Source organism: Pteropus vampyrus, unplaced genomic scaffold (assembly GCF_000151845.1).
Source record: "Pteropus vampyrus isolate Shadow unplaced genomic scaffold, Pvam_2.0 Scaffold335, whole genome shotgun sequence".
Classification (NCBI taxonomy): domain Eukaryota; kingdom Metazoa; phylum Chordata; class Mammalia; order Chiroptera; family Pteropodidae; genus Pteropus; species Pteropus vampyrus.
This window is the reverse complement of record NW_011889116.1, coordinates 1451197-1469148: the sequence shown is the minus strand read 5'-3', so window position 1 is coordinate 1469148 and position 17952 is coordinate 1451197. Positions and strand designations below refer to the sequence as shown.

General features: G+C 33.2%; 1 protein-coding gene across 8 annotated transcripts in view; it reads left to right on the top strand.

Annotated features, from left to right (window-relative positions):
* The window catches only part of STAG2 (stromal antigen 2), a 119502-nt gene extending 102064 nt beyond the window's left edge, over positions 1 to 17438 (top strand). For 6 of the 8 annotated variants that reach the window (XM_023522165.1, XM_011378228.2, XM_023522166.1 and 3 more), the window contains 7 exons: positions 310 to 438; positions 3701 to 3924; positions 6483 to 6672; positions 6764 to 6874; positions 9940 to 10066; positions 11021 to 11098; positions 15518 to 15731. In XM_023522165.1, coding sequence (XP_023377933.1) covers positions 310 to 438; positions 3701 to 3924; positions 6483 to 6672; positions 6764 to 6874; positions 9940 to 10066; positions 11021 to 11098; positions 15518 to 15541 — 883 coding nt within the window. In that variant the 3' untranslated portion in view covers positions 15542 to 15731. Of the gene's footprint in view, positions 1 to 309; positions 439 to 3700; positions 3925 to 6482; positions 6673 to 6763; positions 6875 to 9939; positions 10067 to 11020; positions 11099 to 15517 lie in introns of all 8 variants that reach the window. The other 2 variants (XM_011378222.2, XM_011378227.2) reach the window with 2 other exon arrangements.
* Positions 17439 to 17952: the final 514 nt, after the last annotated feature.

The window sequence follows — 17952 nt, the reverse complement described above, 5'->3', positions numbered from 1 at the left end:
CATAGTAATTACTTTAAGAAGTAATATATTATTTTTTACATTTACTTAAATATATTTTCTTTCCAACACTATTCTTTTTCTTTTTCTTTTCTTTTTTTTTTTTTTTTTTTTTAGTTCCTTTTTTTAATTTTTATTTTTCAATCATAGTTGACATTCCACTGTAGCCTCTTTATTCTTACTATTCCTCAGATTAAATGCATGGCAAAAAACATTTTAATAGTGGAACGAAAGTATAGAAAGAAATTTCCTTTCTAAGTTAGTAAATTTTGTATTGTAGTCCCTTAAATATTTGTCTTTTTGTCATTGCAGAGATGGCATAGAATTTGCTTTTAAAGAGCCTAATCCCCAAGGAGAGAGCCATCCACCTCTAAATTTGGCATTTCTTGACATACTGAGTGAATTTTCTTCTAAACTACTCCGACAAGACAAAAGGACGGTGTATGTATTTGTTAGAAATATGCTATTTAATTTTGTTTTGGAATTCTTAAAGATCAGTTGTTATACTTGGTTTTTCTTCTACACACAGAGATTAGAATTGTAGGATTGCATTGATGCACACAGAATTTTATACTTAAGAATTTTTATAACTTAAGGATTATAACTAGATTTTATGTGTAATACTTCATTTTAATTCTGCGCGTTCTCAATGCAATTGTGGCTTTAGAGGTGTAACTTGAATGCTCTATGTATTCTTATTTGCATTCTTGACCTAACCTAATTAAGGAGGGAACATTTAGCACAATGATATCTGGTAAGCCATCAGGAACATCTTAGTCTGTGTCCTGAGCTGTGACTACACTGGAAAGTAGAATTCCTCTTTTTATCTTTTTACTTTAACTACTGGTCTTGTACTCAACATATCATTTAAACAGGATACTTTTTTGGTTTAGTCTCCTAAAATGGTGACTTATATTCTAAGAGAGTCCAACAAATGGAATTAAATTTCAGAATCTTCTTCTACCCTCACCCTCTTGGCTTGGAAGGGCAGAAGAATATTAATAACTTATAGTATAGATAACCTCTTCTGAAAGTCCACCAGTATTTTTCATTTAAAGATTGTATAGATATTATATGAAATTCTAATTCACACAAAACTAATCTATGGTAGTAGAAATCACAGTAGTAATTACTTCTAGAGTTGGAGAGATTGACTGGCAAAAAGGACACAGGATACTTTCTAGGTTCGTGGGACTGTCCTGCGCCTTAATAAGGTGTGTTGAACATGTCTGCATTCATTTGCAAAACCAACCCGATTGTATAATTTCTGTGTATTTTATTACATATAAATTTATCCCAATTAAAATTTTTATTGACACTATTAATCAGAGAAATACAAATTACAACAATAACCCATTTCTCACTTAGATTAGAATAAAATAAGTCTAATAGTTCCAAGTATTGCCAAAGATGTGGAGCAGTGGAGACTTTTATACATATCTGGCAACCACATAAATTGATACATTTTGTGGAGGAGCTATTTGGCAGTGTCTAGTAAAGTTTAACCTACCTCATGATCTAATAATTCTTTTCATAAGTACATACCCTAGAGAAAGTCTTGCACATGTGTACAAGGAGAACCATAAAAGAATTTGACTGTTGAATTGTTTGACTAAGGAAAAGCTCAAAACAACTAAACATCTATCAACTAGAAAATGGGATCAATAGATATATAATTGAATAACATACAGCAGTCAAAATGGTTAGATTTTTTTAAGTAAATATAATTTCTCGATTTTATTAGCTACCCAGTCATTGTTCAAATTTCCAGTAGTCTCAGTTGTCATAAATGACTTTTATTTTCATAGTTTATTTGATTGAATTGGGATTGAAAGACTCACACATTCCAATTGATTTTTCTGGTTTTGAAATCTTTAAAAAAATCAGCTTCATTGAGGTATAATTGAAAAATAAGATCATAATAGTGGTAAAATATATAACATGATGGTTTTATATATGTATACACTGTGAAAGGATTCCCAAATCAAGTTAATTAATATGTCTTCTTTAATGATAACACTTAAGTTTTACTCTTAGCCAATTTCGATTAGATAGTATTATATAATTATATAATATTATGAACAATGTTCACCATGTTATGCATTAGATCCTTAGACCTTATTCATCGTTTCTGAAAATTTTTTCGAACTATTGAGATATAGTTGACATGTAATATGTAAGCTTAAGGTATGCACCATGTTGATTTGATACTCTTATATATTGGGAAATGATTACTACCGTAATGTTAGCTGATGTCACTCTCCAAAATGGTTAGATTTTAAAAACATAATGTTGACTGCCAAAAGAAAACTACCAAACTGTGCTATAATGTTTACAGATGAATATGTATTAAAAGCAGAAAAATATGCATGGGGATGATAAATAGAAAATTCAGGTTAGTGGTAAATTCTTTTGTAGGGAAGAGGATAAAGGGAAATGGCATCAGGGAGGCTGCTTGTCCGGAATGTTTTGTTCAGCTGTATGGTAGATAACATAGTCGTAAATCTCTCTACCAGTGAATGTATTTTGGCTCAAGCTCCATATCTTGTTGCAGACTGGTAACAGCTCTCAGACTGATAGCTAGTTCACAGACTACACTTTGAGGAGTACTGTACTACTGTGTATAGCTGAAATGTATTGCAGTTAAATACTGAACAACTAACACCAAGTAGTATGTTTGTAACTGGTATCTCCTATCATCTCTCTTTAATGGTATTCCAAACTGGTAATTTTGAATTCATTGGAGTTAGTCATTATTATGACAGTAAGTGTTTGAATTCCACTTTACAGTTAATTGACAAAAAATACATTCATGTATTTGAAGCATAATTTATACAATAAAGCATTGAACTCTTAGTGTCAGAAGCCTGAAATTTGAGTAATGGTTATACTCCTTTCTCATTTTTATAACCATGCATGGATATGTTACTTTTAACTTATCCTTTCTTTCTTCATCTGTCAAATGGGGAGAACGTCTCCCTCACCAAGTAAAGTTAAAGCACCCAAGAGAAAAATGCCTAGTGCGTAGTAGTCACACAAATGTTAGTTGAATTTTGACTGCTGTATTACATATAAGCCATAGAATCTTTGTGATACTTGGATTCCAGGCTAGATGTCTGACTTCATTGTGCTGAAACTTTATTTTTGCAGGTAGGGACCATATCTGATTCATCTTTGTATCTATTCTGAGTACTTGGGGCATAGTAGATGCTCAACAAATACTAAGCTGAAGTGCCTTGAATTATTTAATGTGAGAATCTTGATAGAGACAAAGTTGCTTATCAGTATATTGATGAAGCTGAGGTTGAGTAGTGCAGTAATATGCACATGATCATATAGCTAGGGGTTGGTAGAACTGGGACTAGCACCCAAATTGTATGTATTTTAAATCCAGTCTTCTTTCCAGAAATATGACTTGGATTCGTTCTTCTCACAGAGGACCTGAGAAGATAAGATAGAGACATCTTCAGAAAGAAAACACTAACATTTTTTAATTGTTATTCTATGCTTTGAAGAAATGTGGACTATCAACCATTATTTTGTTTCATTCTAATGCACTTTGCTTTTTATTTAATTCTTATTTAATTGTTGGATATTCCTTATGGTATGTGAGCCTTAAGTTTATTAGGAAGAATAAACAAAAAGGAAAAAAAGCTATAGCAGTTTTCTATATCAAAGCTAATGGTTTCTACTTCTTTTTAAGGTATGTTTACTTGGAAAAGTTCATGACATTTCAGATGTCACTCCGAAGAGAAGACGTGTGGCTTCCACTGATGTCTTACCGAAATTCTTTGCTAGCTGGTGGTGATGATGACACCATGTCCGTCATTAGTGGAATCAGCAGTCGAGGATCAACTGTGAGGAGTAAAAAATCAAAACCGTCTACAGGAAAACGGAAAGTGGTTGAAGGCATGCAGCTTGCACTCAGTAAGAATATAGTTTATTATCTTTATCCCATAACTTTCACCAACTGAAGTGTCATTAAGGTTCACCTTATTTTTTTGAGATATGTGTTGCTAAGAAGATCAGATCATCTAGTTTAAGTGGAGGAACAGATTCAGAGAGGTTGCAACTTTTGAATTTCTATGAAGAGGTCATTCATCATGAAGAACTTTTTAGAAATACAAATTGCTGTCTGTAATCTTAGAGGTAGTAATGTGTTTTGACGCTTGAATCTCTTGGACTCCTAGCTCTCCAGGATTGGCTCACAGTGGGCCTGGGAACGTTATTCCTTACCTTAGGAACCTTTAAACAAATTGGCATCATTGTCAGAATTTGTTCCAGTTGAATTACTGAGTAACAAACTACCCCACAACTTAGGACATAGTGGGGACATAATGCCTGGTGCTTCAGCTAAGAAAACTCAAAGGCTGGTGACTGGAATTGTATGGAGGTATTTTCACTTACAGATGTATCTGATGCTGGCTGTCAGCTGGGACCTCAGCTGATTGTCTGCCTGAACACCTGCATGTGACCTCTTCATGTGGCTGTTTGGCTTCCTCACAGCATGTGATTGGGCTCCAAGAGCAAGTGTCTCAAGAGACAGGAAGTAGAAGCTGCTCAGTTTCTTAAGGCCAGAAACTATAGCATAGCATAATTTCCACCATATTCTATTGATCAAGCAATCACAGGGCCCAGATTCAAGGGGGTGGGACATAATCCCGCACCTCTTAATGTGAGGAGGGTCAAATATTTAGGGGCCATATTTTTAAATTGCCGTGTATTTTTTTTTAGCTATTATCAAGTGTATAGTGTTTAAAACTTGATTGTCCCATGAGTTAATGATTTTAATCTTTTGTCCAATAATGTAAAGGCATAAACTTATAGCTTGTACAACCTTAGATTTAGACTTGGTTGGTTACATAGTCTCAATATCCTAGTCAATGGGGACATCTCTTTTACAGTATCCCTAAGCAATTAAAATAGGGCTGATGGTTTATAGGAAGTTAAAATAAATTTTCCTTTTTTTAACAGAGACGTTATCAAAAGGTGTTGTTTCTTGCATATCACTATAAATCTTTAAAAGTTTTCTCATCTGAACAAATAATTAATAGTTACATATTTGTGCTGGGCTATCAAATCTCCTTTTCCTTAGACTTTAGGGAGCATTATGAATTGATATTTTATGTAACATCTTAAAGATGTATTAGCAAACTCAATACTTCAGTTTTTACAGAGTCAGTGCTCTCTTTGTTTAGATTTTGGAGCAAGACATAGAAATTGAGGCATTAGTAAATTAAAAGAAGGAAGAACAAATACTGCTAGGTTAGCTAGATCAGTACAATTTTTTTGATCAGTACAGTTTAAAGAAAAAATTAGAGCTTAAACCAGTAGAACTTTAAGGCTGATGTAATTATATTGCAGATTGTGAAATTTATGTCTAATCCATCTATTACTAGGGTATTAGCTAATAGCACATTTTGTACTCTTCCCTTAAAAACTTACATGATATATACATATATGTAATCTTCTAATAAAATAGTTTTCCTTCTAACTCACATTCAATCAATTAAGTGCTATTAATTTTCCCTCCCAAACCAGTGATTTAAAAAATGACTATGGATTTGGTAACACTTACATGTGAATTTGTCTTTTATTAGTCATGGCAGCATCTATAGACATTTGAAAACAAGTAGATTTTATAGGTATGACACTTGGTCTTTTTAGTCTTGTGCTTAACATGCATATGGATTTGTGCTCACTGCGAAGTTATTCTTAGGGCTGCTCAGCGGTGAGCATCCTGTAGACTGGGAACCATTCACCTCTTGTCTCCATTCCTATTCCCACCTCTGACTCACCTGGGCTACACAGTTAGCCTCCTAACTGGCTGGTCTGCTCACTAGTCTTCATATTCTTAAGTCCACCTTCCACACTGCTACTACATACTTTGACAAAAGCATGTTAACTCACCACATTGCTTCCCTTCCATTAACACTTTCTGCAGTAGTAGTTCCTGTCACCTTAGCACAGCTTACAAGACTTTCTATGAATTGATTCCTGCCTCTTTATTCATTCAACATTACTTTTTTCTGCTTACCTCAGGAGGACCAAACTCTTAGTTTGAACCATATGAAATTACCATTTTTGTAGGTCAGAAACTGTGGAATGTCAGTAAATTAGTATGGTTTCATGCCTCTGTGTTTTTGGTTGTTTTTCCCCCCACCAAGTCCACCCAATATATACTCTAGCTAGAAGTCACTTCCAGGTAGTTGGCTCTGATCCCTCTCATTGCTCGTATTCCACCTGTGCTTCCCTCTCTTCTAGCACTTAACCACACTGTGTTTTAATTGTCTTTGTTTTCTTTATCCACAACTAGACTGAAAGAGCAGGCAGGAGCTATACCTTACATACCTTTGTCTCTCCCTATTCTAAGCACTTAGCATGCGGAAAGCAACCAGGTGTTCGTTGACCTCAGAGGTTGCTTTAGACATCTGATTAGTCAAAGTTAGTGACTGAACTTTATTGCTGTTGATTTTCTTTTTCAGCTGAAGAAAGCAGTAGTAGTGACAGTATGTGGTTAAGCAGAGAGCAGACTCTGCACACCCCAGTTATGATGCAGACACCACAACTCACCTCAACAATTATGAGAGAGCCCAAAAGATTACGACCTGAGGATAGCTTCATGAGTGTCTATCCAATGCAGACTGAACATCATCAAACTCCTCTTGACTATAAGTAAGTACATTTGATCATTTTCTGTACTATAACTTTATTAATTACATAGAAAAAAAGTTAAGTTAAAAGAAGAATAAAATTCTCCTTGAAGCACGCAGGTAACATGGATGTTAGCTCAAAGACAGCAAGAAGAAGCAAGGCAACAACAGGAGAGAGCAGCAATGAGCTATGTTAAACTGCGAACTAATCTTCAGCATGCCATGTAAGTGAGAGTGCCTTATTGTCTGAGTCTAGGAAGTTCACTAATTCATTTTAACATATCCTAATGTGTGCCTTATCTAAAAATTTCAGCAAACCCTCTAGAGTAAATTAAGCTGAAATAATCAGAGAACTAAAATTTGGTCTTTCCAACAGGAAAAAGGAACTTTTTAAAGTTAAATATTAACTAGTTGGCTAAAGGACCACTCTTTGATCTGTTGGAAAAGTTTAAATATGAATCCTTGTTTATTTTGGTACACAGAATTATAGCTAAAAATCCAGTTTTGTTACATCTTAATTAACTCCCCACCTTAGTTCAGGCCCTCATCTCTCATCTGAACTATTATTAGCTTTCTAACTCAAATCTTCCTTCAGATCTCCCATTTATCCTCACCAGACCCCTCCCTTCACTCACTCCACCACCATTCCCATCATTCACACTGCCATCCAGAATTATTATTCTAGACTAAAAATCTGATCATGTAACTCTTACTTAAAACGTTTCCATGGCTCCCCATTACCTACAGTATAAAACCCAAATTCCTTAGCTAATGAATGGCATGCAAGAGCTTTCAAAATATGGCCCCTGCCTACTTTTAAGTATCATATTCCATTCCTTGGCAACTGGTAAAATCATCGTTAAAGAACAAGCTCAAGTGTCACCTTACATGAAGCTGTGTCATCTATGCCCCCATAACATTATGTATATTTGTATTTCTTATAGCACTTACCACACTGTATTGTAATTGTTTGTTTATGAATTTTCTCTTTCTCTAGACTGTGAGCTCCTCAAGGGCAGGGACCACTTTCATTGCCTGTCAGTGCTTGGCACATAAAAAATGCTAAATAAATATTCATTGAATGAATAAATGTATAATGCTAAAATAATTTGTAGCTTAGCTTTTAAATACTTTGCTTTTATTGGAATTTATATAAGAGCATTATAAATCTCTATTAGCTTTGGCTCCAAAAGAAATGTCAGACAAGCAGTCTTTAGATGATTGGTACAAAGGGAAAGATGATGATTCTAACTATTTATAGTTTTGGGTTTGAAAGCTTTGTTTTTATAATAGTGTGTGGTATATGGTTTAATAATGGGAGATAGAAATTGCTACTTTTTAAAATACGTTTTGTTGGTTTTTAAATGATGGGACTTTCACCTATTTTTAAGAAATGATTATTTACGGTGAGTGGTAGCCTATTCAAATTTACGTGTGTTATCTGTGGCAGGCTTAAGAACTTCTATAAAAGTAATAGAGTATACTTCTATAAAAGTATACTCTATTACATATATAGATTCTGATCCCAACATGTCTAATAAGGTCATCATCTGTGCTGTCACTTGGTTCTGTCCCCTATTCCTGTTTCTATGGCCACATTTCCCTTAATATATGTTGTTATTTCATGCTGGAGTCAACAACTAATTTCTTAGCTTCCAACTAGTCACAAGTCACCAGGCTGAACATTCTGGAATTCTGCCCCTGCAATCATTTGGTCCATATCTCTCCCCTGAAAACTCCACCAGTCTCCAAGATCTTCCACAGCATCTCATTACTCAGTACCATTTGTCATTCTTTTGTTTGTAGTTTGTCTTGAGTCCCCTTAGAGATAAACTTCCCCTAGTGACTAGAAGAGATTATCTCAGTTAAATAATTATTACTGGAAGATTCTTTTGGTTGATGTACCATATAAATGGTCTATTGCCTAAGACTTAAAATTTTTTGTTTTACAATTTTTTTCTGTAATGATATCTGCTCTATAACTGAAAATACTTCCAAATTCTTTTTTTTTTAAATAGTTTATATCACATATATCTTCCTTATAGTCCAAATGAAATACAGAATGGATTGCTGGTTTTCTATAACATGGCCCATGAAACACACATATTCCATTCACAGTTGTCTCATCAAATACAGTAAAATCGTTATTTACTATCTAGAATTTTTAGGAAAAAGGAACCATTGTCAACATATTTATCCAGGTAGCCTGGATTAGACATCATATTCTTTCTATTGTCTTTTAAGACTCATTGTATAAATTGTAAGCAAGCATTCAGTAAATAATTGATTTTGGGGGAGGGGATTTTTCAATAAATAAAAAAAGAAACATTTGCCAAACTAAGGAACAAGAAGTCACCCTCAATTTCGCTATTACATTGACTCCTTCATGCTGATGTGGGCTAATTTGTGAACTTGAAATTTGAGTTTATTCCTTATAATTACATGGTAATGTACAGAATTTTTGGTCTTAATTTTTATTTTACTTTTCTATATATGTCTTAGTTTTGAGTTTCTTAGGACAGAAAATCTAAGTTTCAGCATAAATGTTGCTCATTTCTTCCCAAAGCATAATCAATGTTTTCTTTCAGTATATCTTTATAGCACTTGATACATATTTCTCTTGCAATATTTATCATATTTTGTCATAATTATATCTGTTTCCCATAGTAGATTGTGAGCTCCTTGAGGGCAGGAACCATGTCTTCATCTTTTTTTTTCAATTACAGTTGACATTCAGTATTTTATTCATCTTTATTTAATTATTTACTTATTTTTGCATCTATAGGACACAGTAGAAGCCTGGCACATAGTAGGCATTCTGTGAATGAGTGAGTGCCTGGTACACATTAGGTACTGAGTGAATGAGTGAATGATGAGTAAAATTAACATTATATATTAATGAAAACATGTGTATTCCGAAAATGCCATTTCTCTGGTTTTTGTTTCATATTTGTTTATTAATTTGTACCCTGCCTACTATCAAAAAGGATTTGAGGTATCTTTCTGTTCCATGTGGAAAATTCTCATTGAACTTTTATATGGGATATCAGAACTATCAAACTAAATGTATTGAAGTAATGCCGAATAAATATAACTCCTTAGCATTTTTAGAGAAGTGCACATTGGAGTTTTGACTCATTGATGACATGATCAGTACCTAATCATTTTCTCTGACCTTTAATTCATCATTTTCCATTACACTTGAATATAGAGAGCCACATAGTTGCTGTCAGTATATTAATAGTCACAGTATTGGTTCAGATCTTGACCTTGTTTTATATTTCTCTAGTCGGCGTGGTACAAGCCTAATGGAAGATGATGAAGAGCCAATTGTTGAAGATGTTATGATGTCCTCAGAAGGGAGGATTGAAGATCTTAATGAGGGAATGGATTTTGACACCATGGATATAGATTTGGTAAGAAACAGTGATTTCTGTGAGATTTTTCAGTTTAGATCCATTAGAAATTAAGTTGGATATTTATTAGAGGAGAGAGATACTTGCCATGAAAAGTAAGTTTTGCAAAATTATTAAAAATAAAATAGTTGCCAAGTGTTTAGTATATGAAAAGGAATTGAAGAGAGGGTGAGGTTGTTGAGGGTGTTAGATGATTAACTTAAGATTACTTTAGGAATATGTGGATTTAAAGGGTACATTTTGCTTAATATACTAAGTATTACATCACCTTATAATTTTCTATTTATTTACCATTATCAAAACAATACAATATTAACTTGATACTACCCTGTTATTGAGACAGATTTTCATATCAGATAATAAAATTACTTAAACTTGGAAGTTAAATATATGTAAAAGTATATTTTTATTAATTATTACATCATAAATGTGATTAGGGCTTTGTCATATACAAAATGCTTCTACATACTTCATTTTGCCTCATCTCATTCAACTTTGTGAGATAGATTGAAAGGATTGAGGTTACCGAAGCTTAGACAGTTATCTATACAAAGAGACAAAACTAGTATGTAGTAAAGCTGAGACTTATAAGCCAGGTCTTCTGATTCTACTTCTCAGTGTACTGTAATGTATTCTCCTTAATAGGAAGAAATACTTAAATATCTCTTCTTCTGAGTAATTTGATGCCTTTAAAGGAAAATTATTTAAAAGACGTTTTTAAATGAAACAAAAAATGAGTTTTGCAGTTTTCATCTTTTTCAATTTCCACAAATGAATTGCTTTTGTATTTTTTAATATTCTGTAGTTTAAATATATGTTATTTAAAGTATTGTAAGGTACACTTGCGACTACAAAGACCATGTGAACACTTAATGTTAATTAATTTCAGTATTTTCTGTTACCATCTGGTTTATAGATATGGCAATTGTCAACTTCTTCCTTTTTTCTCCTTAGCCACCATCAAAGAACAGACGAGAGAGAACAGAACTGAAGCCTGATTTCTTTGATCCAGCTTCAATTATGGATGAATCAGTAGGTTTAATTTAAATGTACCCCAGGATTGCAAAATCAAAAGTATAGGCAACCCCTAAGTTTGAGGTTAAAGAGCTGAAACAGCATATCAAGAATGGATAAAAACAATTGAACAAGAAAAAGAGAGGCAGGCAGGAGGGATTTCAGGAGAAGAGGAGAAGGGCGATGCAGTGGTGGTGACAGATTAAAAGTGCCTTTGGATCCTTGGCCAACTGGGACTTGAGTTAAGGAATTTGGACTTTTGCTGTAGGCTTGAGTTACCCATTGAAGGATTTTGAATGAAGAAGCAGCATGGTTAGAATTATGTTTCAGAAAGATTTTCTTGGCATTTATGGATGGATAGGATGAATGAGAGGAATAATAACCATAATCATAGGAAGGTGAAAAACAGAACTGAACAAATGCTTTGATAATAAAGAGAAGGGGGTTGTGTTAATTGGTTATTGTTAAGTATTGTTAATTCTGTTTCTTAAGTACTTTTTACATCACTCCCTGCTTCCATATTTTACCCCAACAACACCTTGGTTCATTCAAGTCCTCCTTAGTTTTCACTTGGACTATTGATAAAATGCAAATCACATCTGCTCACTTACAGTTTTAGGTCTTTCATTTATTTATTTTTTTTCCTCCATTGCCATTAAAAAAATTTGGCTCCTCAGCCTGGCAAACAAAGCTTTTTGTGATCTGGCTCTTTAACCAGATTAACCTTGGCCTTTTCCATACATGTATCCTGTGCTCCAGCCTTACCAAATCCTGTAGTTCTTCTCAGACACACTGTGCTCTTTCATGGCTCCATGACTTTGTATAAGCTTTTCTCTCTGTCAGAATTGCCTCATTTCCCCTCTTCTAGTTAATCTTTAATAGTCAGTTCTGACATTACCTGAGGAGTTTTTGCTGACACTCCAGATAGACACTTTATCCTCAGCTTCCATAGTACTATGTATGCACTTTAATTTTGATAATTACCAAACTGGCATAGTGAAATAGGATCTTATGTTTTGCTCAGTAGACTGAACTCCAGGCAGTGATGATTTTATTCATTGTGAGTTCTGCCTAGCATAGTAGGTGTTTAGTTTTATTTTTCAAATGAATAAATCAATTACGTGCCCTTCCATCTCACCATTTATACTGCTGCTTCCTAACACCTACTACCTCAGGCGACCTCGTCCTCTGAGGCCTGCCTTCTGTGTCCCAGTTTCTACCATTCTCTCCTCTTCCCCCACCTCATAATCTGCTTTCAAATTGCTCTTGGAAGAATTTCGACAAACTAATTCACACTAACAGATAATAAGACCAGTTATTTGATCGAAAAGACAGTTTTATTATAACAGCAAGTATAGAAATCTTTGGACAAGCCACCTTGGGTTCTTTTTTAAATCAATGTTTCTCAATCTCTAATATGCATGTGAATCATCTGGAGGTCTTATTGAAATACACATTCTGCTTCAATAGGTCTGGAATGTGTCCCAAAATTCTGCATCTCTAGTAAGTGCTGTCTGTCACTGCTTCAGGTCTGCAGATCATACTTTGAGTAGCACAGGTGACCTAGGTTGACCCATAAGTCTATAGTTTAAGTGCATATTAAAGTGTATGGTTTCCTGAGAATCTGGGAGTGTGTATCTTCCCAGTTTGTTAAATAAAACATGAAGGTAGTGATTGTGATGAGGAGTAAGAGAATCTTTTTCAAGCAGATATGATGAAATGCATTAATTCAATTTATTGAGCTTAGAAGTTTTGCTAGAATGAGTAAGGTACTCTCCCTGCCCTCAATGTTTATATTCTAGTCCACCTTGACTATCACTTTGAAACGAAAAGGCTGGAAGCTAGTATTTGAGAGCTTATATGCCTGGCGCTATACTAGGCATGATTTAGTTTGATCCTCTCAGCAACCTTTTCAGAAAGGTGGTGGGATCCCAGTTTTAACACTCAAGCAAACTTGGACTGAATAGGTAGTTCAGTGACTTACTCAGAGTTACACAACTTTAGTGTCAGAGTAGTAATTTGATCCAAGTTCCTTTTGATTTAAAAATTGCATGCTGTGTCTACTGTCATACTTTCCAGAACTTTTATAAAATCAAATTTCATATGGAAGAAACACCAAGAAAAATAATTTTGAAGTTGAAATGATTAACTGTAGTCAAAATTGATATGGGCAGTTAGAGATCTTATTTTTTCATGTGTTCATCTAAAGTCAGGAAAACTTTAGGCATTTGTTTCCACTTACTAGATTTGCAAAAAGGTGTTCTTCAGATTACTAAAATAGTGAAATAGCAATGTAAATTACATGTACATATTTTTGACATTTAACATTTAGAGGTAACTGCAATCTGTGTTATGCCAAAGATAGGGGCCTAAAAATTATTTACAGAAAATTTTTGGCATTCTTGTATTTACTGAATAAGTTATAACTAAGAGGATAGTAGTTTACGGGCTTTTACCAAAATTAGGAAAACAAGCACATGCATCTATATTTGTAGTTTTATAGTATTACCACATGATGGCAGCAGTCACATAACTGCTCAGTCTTGAAAGGCTCAAGTATCTTTAAAAGTCTTTGACTATAAGTTAATACCAGTTTATTTTTAAGCATACATTATTTACTTCATATTGTCTCAATAATAACAAGCTGAATAATGAAAATTTTAATGCAAAAATCTCTGTTGCCCTTATACAATAGCTTACACCTGTTTTTATTCAAGCCTATGATGGATATGTCATTAAAACTACTAAAATTAGAACTTATATATTTCTATGCCCAGTTCTAAGATTCTCTAATTCTAAGTGAAATAGCTCTAAGCATCCTAGTATAGATACTTTAGATTATTACTAAATAAATCCTAAATATATCTTTTGTAACATAATACCCAGACAATTCAGAAATGGTAGTATAAAAACTGCAAGCAGATAAGTTTTGGGTTACATATACATGAGATTGTAGGTTTATGATTTAGTTAGTTTTATATCTGGAAATAACTTTGGTTTATCCCATTTGGAAAGAACTTGAGTTCATTTTCATGCCACACTCAACACTAGGAATTGCTAATTAAGATTTTATCCTTTTATTCATCATCAGACCTTCCCTTACTCAGAGTTTCAGAATGTTATAGCTAGGAAGGACCTTTAAACATCATCTAGGCTTCTTTAGTGGAAACATTCTAACCACCCAAACTGACTGTAATCAAAAAAAGAGTTCTGAACCTTGTTGGAGGGTGGGAGAGGATAGAGGGTAAGTGTAGTGGTGGTGGTTTTGGTGGATGACAGGTAAGAAGTTAGGGATTCCAAACACTTAACAATTCTCACTACAGGGAGGCTACAATCAGATCAGTATTGGTTTCCTGGTCTGAAAATACACAGTTCCTTCAGATCAAAATGATTCGTGAGTTCTATGACTTTTGCTAAAATGAGATTTAATTTATAAGTAAGAACCTCTCTAATCCCAATCTTGACTCATTCATTATCTCTAGCTTTTAATATCAGTTCTTACTAGCTTATTATAATATTTTAAAATATTCTCATAGTAAGTCCTGGAATTATAATTGAATAGCCTAACTTTTAGTATTTATAGCTCACAGGTATGTCTTTGTTTAAAAATGAACAAGGGGAAGTCGCTCCATTCATCATGTGTTTTTTTTTTTTTTTTTAAGTTAGTAACAAGTAATTATTATGTTTTACTTAAATTCTTTTCCCAACCGGAATGTATAGAAAAGCATCAATATAAGTTTATTTGCCCAGATTTTACCTTACTTATTTGATTTCTTAAAATTTGTGGTTCTGCTTTTTTCACTCAGGCCAGGTTTTCTATAGAAGACTTCCTATTTTTTACATACTTATATTATTCTTAGATGTTTTTGGTCTGCATGTTCAGATGCTCTTTTAAAAAAAAATAAATTTATTAGGGTGACATTGGTTAATAAAGTTATATAGGTTTCAAGTGTACAATTCAATAATACATATGTATATATTGCATTGTGTGCTTTTTAAAAGAATTATACCCGCTTCACAGTGCAGATAACCAAGTTTGCCGGACATTTTTAAGCTTTTTTCCAAAAAACTTGTGCCAGAAGTATATGTCAAGAAGCGCATTCATTTAACCATTCAACAAGTGTTGAGTGCCAATGTTTAGGGCATTATCTAGGCGTTAGGGGTGTGTATAAACATGTAACTGAGACATGGTCCATGCTCTTAGTTATATTTGTCAGGTAAGTGTTTTCTTCATTAAATCTGATGTTATTCATTATATATTGATTGTCGTTTTAATTTTAGAATTGCATATCTAAAGAGAGGAATTTTTCAAAGTAGTTTTATTAGCATGTTATTAAAATTAATGTTGATAATCAGGTATTGTAATAATTTACAGATATATTTTACAAAGAAATGAATGACAATTTTAACAGGATTTTTTTTCCTCTCTCTCATTAGGTTCTTGGGGTGTCAATGTTTTAATACCAGTACACAATTAAATCTCTGGTGAAGTCATTTTCTAAGTGGAAGAGGAAATTTTAAAATAAAGTGTGGTAGATACAGTGAAATTCTGTACAGATTTTTCTCTAAGGAGAATATGACGTGCTTATGCTTACCAAGATCAAGTGCATTGAGAGGCAGTTTTGTTTGCCCCCAAAAAAGTAAAGGACAAGTAAACAATTTGATGATAAGCTACAGTTTTTCTTAGAAAGTAAATATTTTATTTATGTGCTGTTAGTTGGCTTTTGAATCAATTATTTCATGCTTTTTTTAAAAGAAAATATAACAATCTAAAGAGGCATTTGGTACAGACATGAATCCTCACATTTATTTACTGGGTATACTAAGTAATGATGACCTCTGCTGGATTTCTGTTTACATCCAAGAAACAAAGTTAAGGATGAATTTATTCCCTTACCCAGAAATTATAGGATAGAATTGTTTTTAGCATTCTAAATTTAAAAGCTTAAAACATCAATCAACAAAGCTTTCTTTTAAATATTGTAATTGTGGAGAAAAGTAAACTTATAAGCAGAACTTTTACAATTTTTTCATCTAAAATGTATTTTAAGATATTTTTAAAATCCAAGAGCTTCTCTATACTTTTCAGAAATATTCAGATGCAGTGAACTGCCAGAAGGTAACCAGTCTCAAACATGCTTATCCCATTATCAACCCTGAAAGTTTGCTTGTCCTTTAAGATAAAAATGTAATGTGATATTCCTTCCAGTAGTGCCACTGTATTTTGTCTCCAAATAAAAGAAGCTTATTGTAGTATGTTTGCAGAAAAATTCTAAACAAAAAATTATACAGCTTATTAGAGTGTGGGAATAGGGATCTAAATTTTAAATAAAATTATATATATATAAATTGGTGCTGATTTTATAATTGCGCAGTTTGTTTAGTTTTTTTCTTACTTTTAAATTCCAACTTAAAATTATGAGGTTTCAGAAATATATTGAAAGTTTAACAATGTTTAAAAATAGAAAAGCATGAGTGTTCATGCTTTAAAATGATTTTTAAATTTGTATTTTATATTGTTTTATCTATCTGTCTTTGCAAGCAGTCTTCAGGTTAAAGATACTTCTAACAGGTTACAGTACATTTCCTCTGTATGTAAATTAGATGGGATAATAGAATTCATAACCCATAATATTCTTTGAAAGCTAAGCTTTAAACTTCATTTTATGTCCTTTCACAAATAAATTAGTTTAAAACAGAAAGTGGCTACTTGCCATTTTGACATCAACTCATTTTGCGAGGCTTAGGCAGCTAGACATCGTTTAAAACAAAATATTAACTTATATTACATGTGTATCTTTTGTCAGTCGTCTCTCAGTTCTTGAGGTATATTATTTTAATCATTCCATGCCTTAATATGCTTGCAATACAAGAATATCTTCAGATTGGTGAATACCAAAAGGCTTCCAGTTCTTAGAGTCAGAAATCAACAAGCATTGGGCTGTGGTAGCCAAAAACCATAGGTTAGCTAAAAGATCACGATGAAGTACAATTATTTTATTAAATCATGGTTAACAACAAGTTGAAACCAGATTTAACTAACAGATTTTTCATCAACAAATACTGTTATGTGAAAAGGTATTGCCTATGTTGTTTTTCACACCACTGCATTTACTAGAACTGCTGAGAGGACTGTATATATGATTTTAAAACCTAAGTTGATTTTTTTTCTCACTCTTGAAAGGAGTACTTCTTTGTGAAAGCAGTTCTTACAGCTTTGTTTTCAACCAGCTAAAAATGTTTTATATATTACTCTAACCTGTTGTCCTCCACATTCTATTGTCCTAATTGTACTGTTTTCTGATTTGTATTTATGTCTTGAGACAGTAACTTTTTGAATAAAAATAAACCTACCGTATGTTGTATGTTTTATCTTTTATAACAGAAAGAGGGAGGGTGGCTATAAATGGTTTAGGAAGTGTATCTATTATCACACATTTTAACATGTTTGAGTGGGAATAATAGAAAACATTGCCATTTTATGTTTTTTAATAAATCATATTTTAAAATGAGACTAATTCCATAATTGAGTTATTACTTTAAAATAGAAACCTATGACCATTATTACTTTAATTTTTATCTGGCATGGGTTGAACACTCTTTAAAATGTCTTCATTGTTCATCCAGGATACAGTTGAGTGCCTGTTATTTGCTAGGCATGTGTTAGGGATCCAACAGTCAAGAAGATAGACAGGACCCCCTCTAGATCTAGCGGGGTAAACAAAGGAAAGAAACAAAATAATAGTAAACTTGTGCTATTCAGGGTATGTTGAGCTAGAGAATGAGTGAGCGAGTGTGTGTAAAACCCCTTAGTTAAGGGGCTTGTGCTTGAAGATGAGTGAAAGCCAACATTCGAAAAAAATTACTAATTT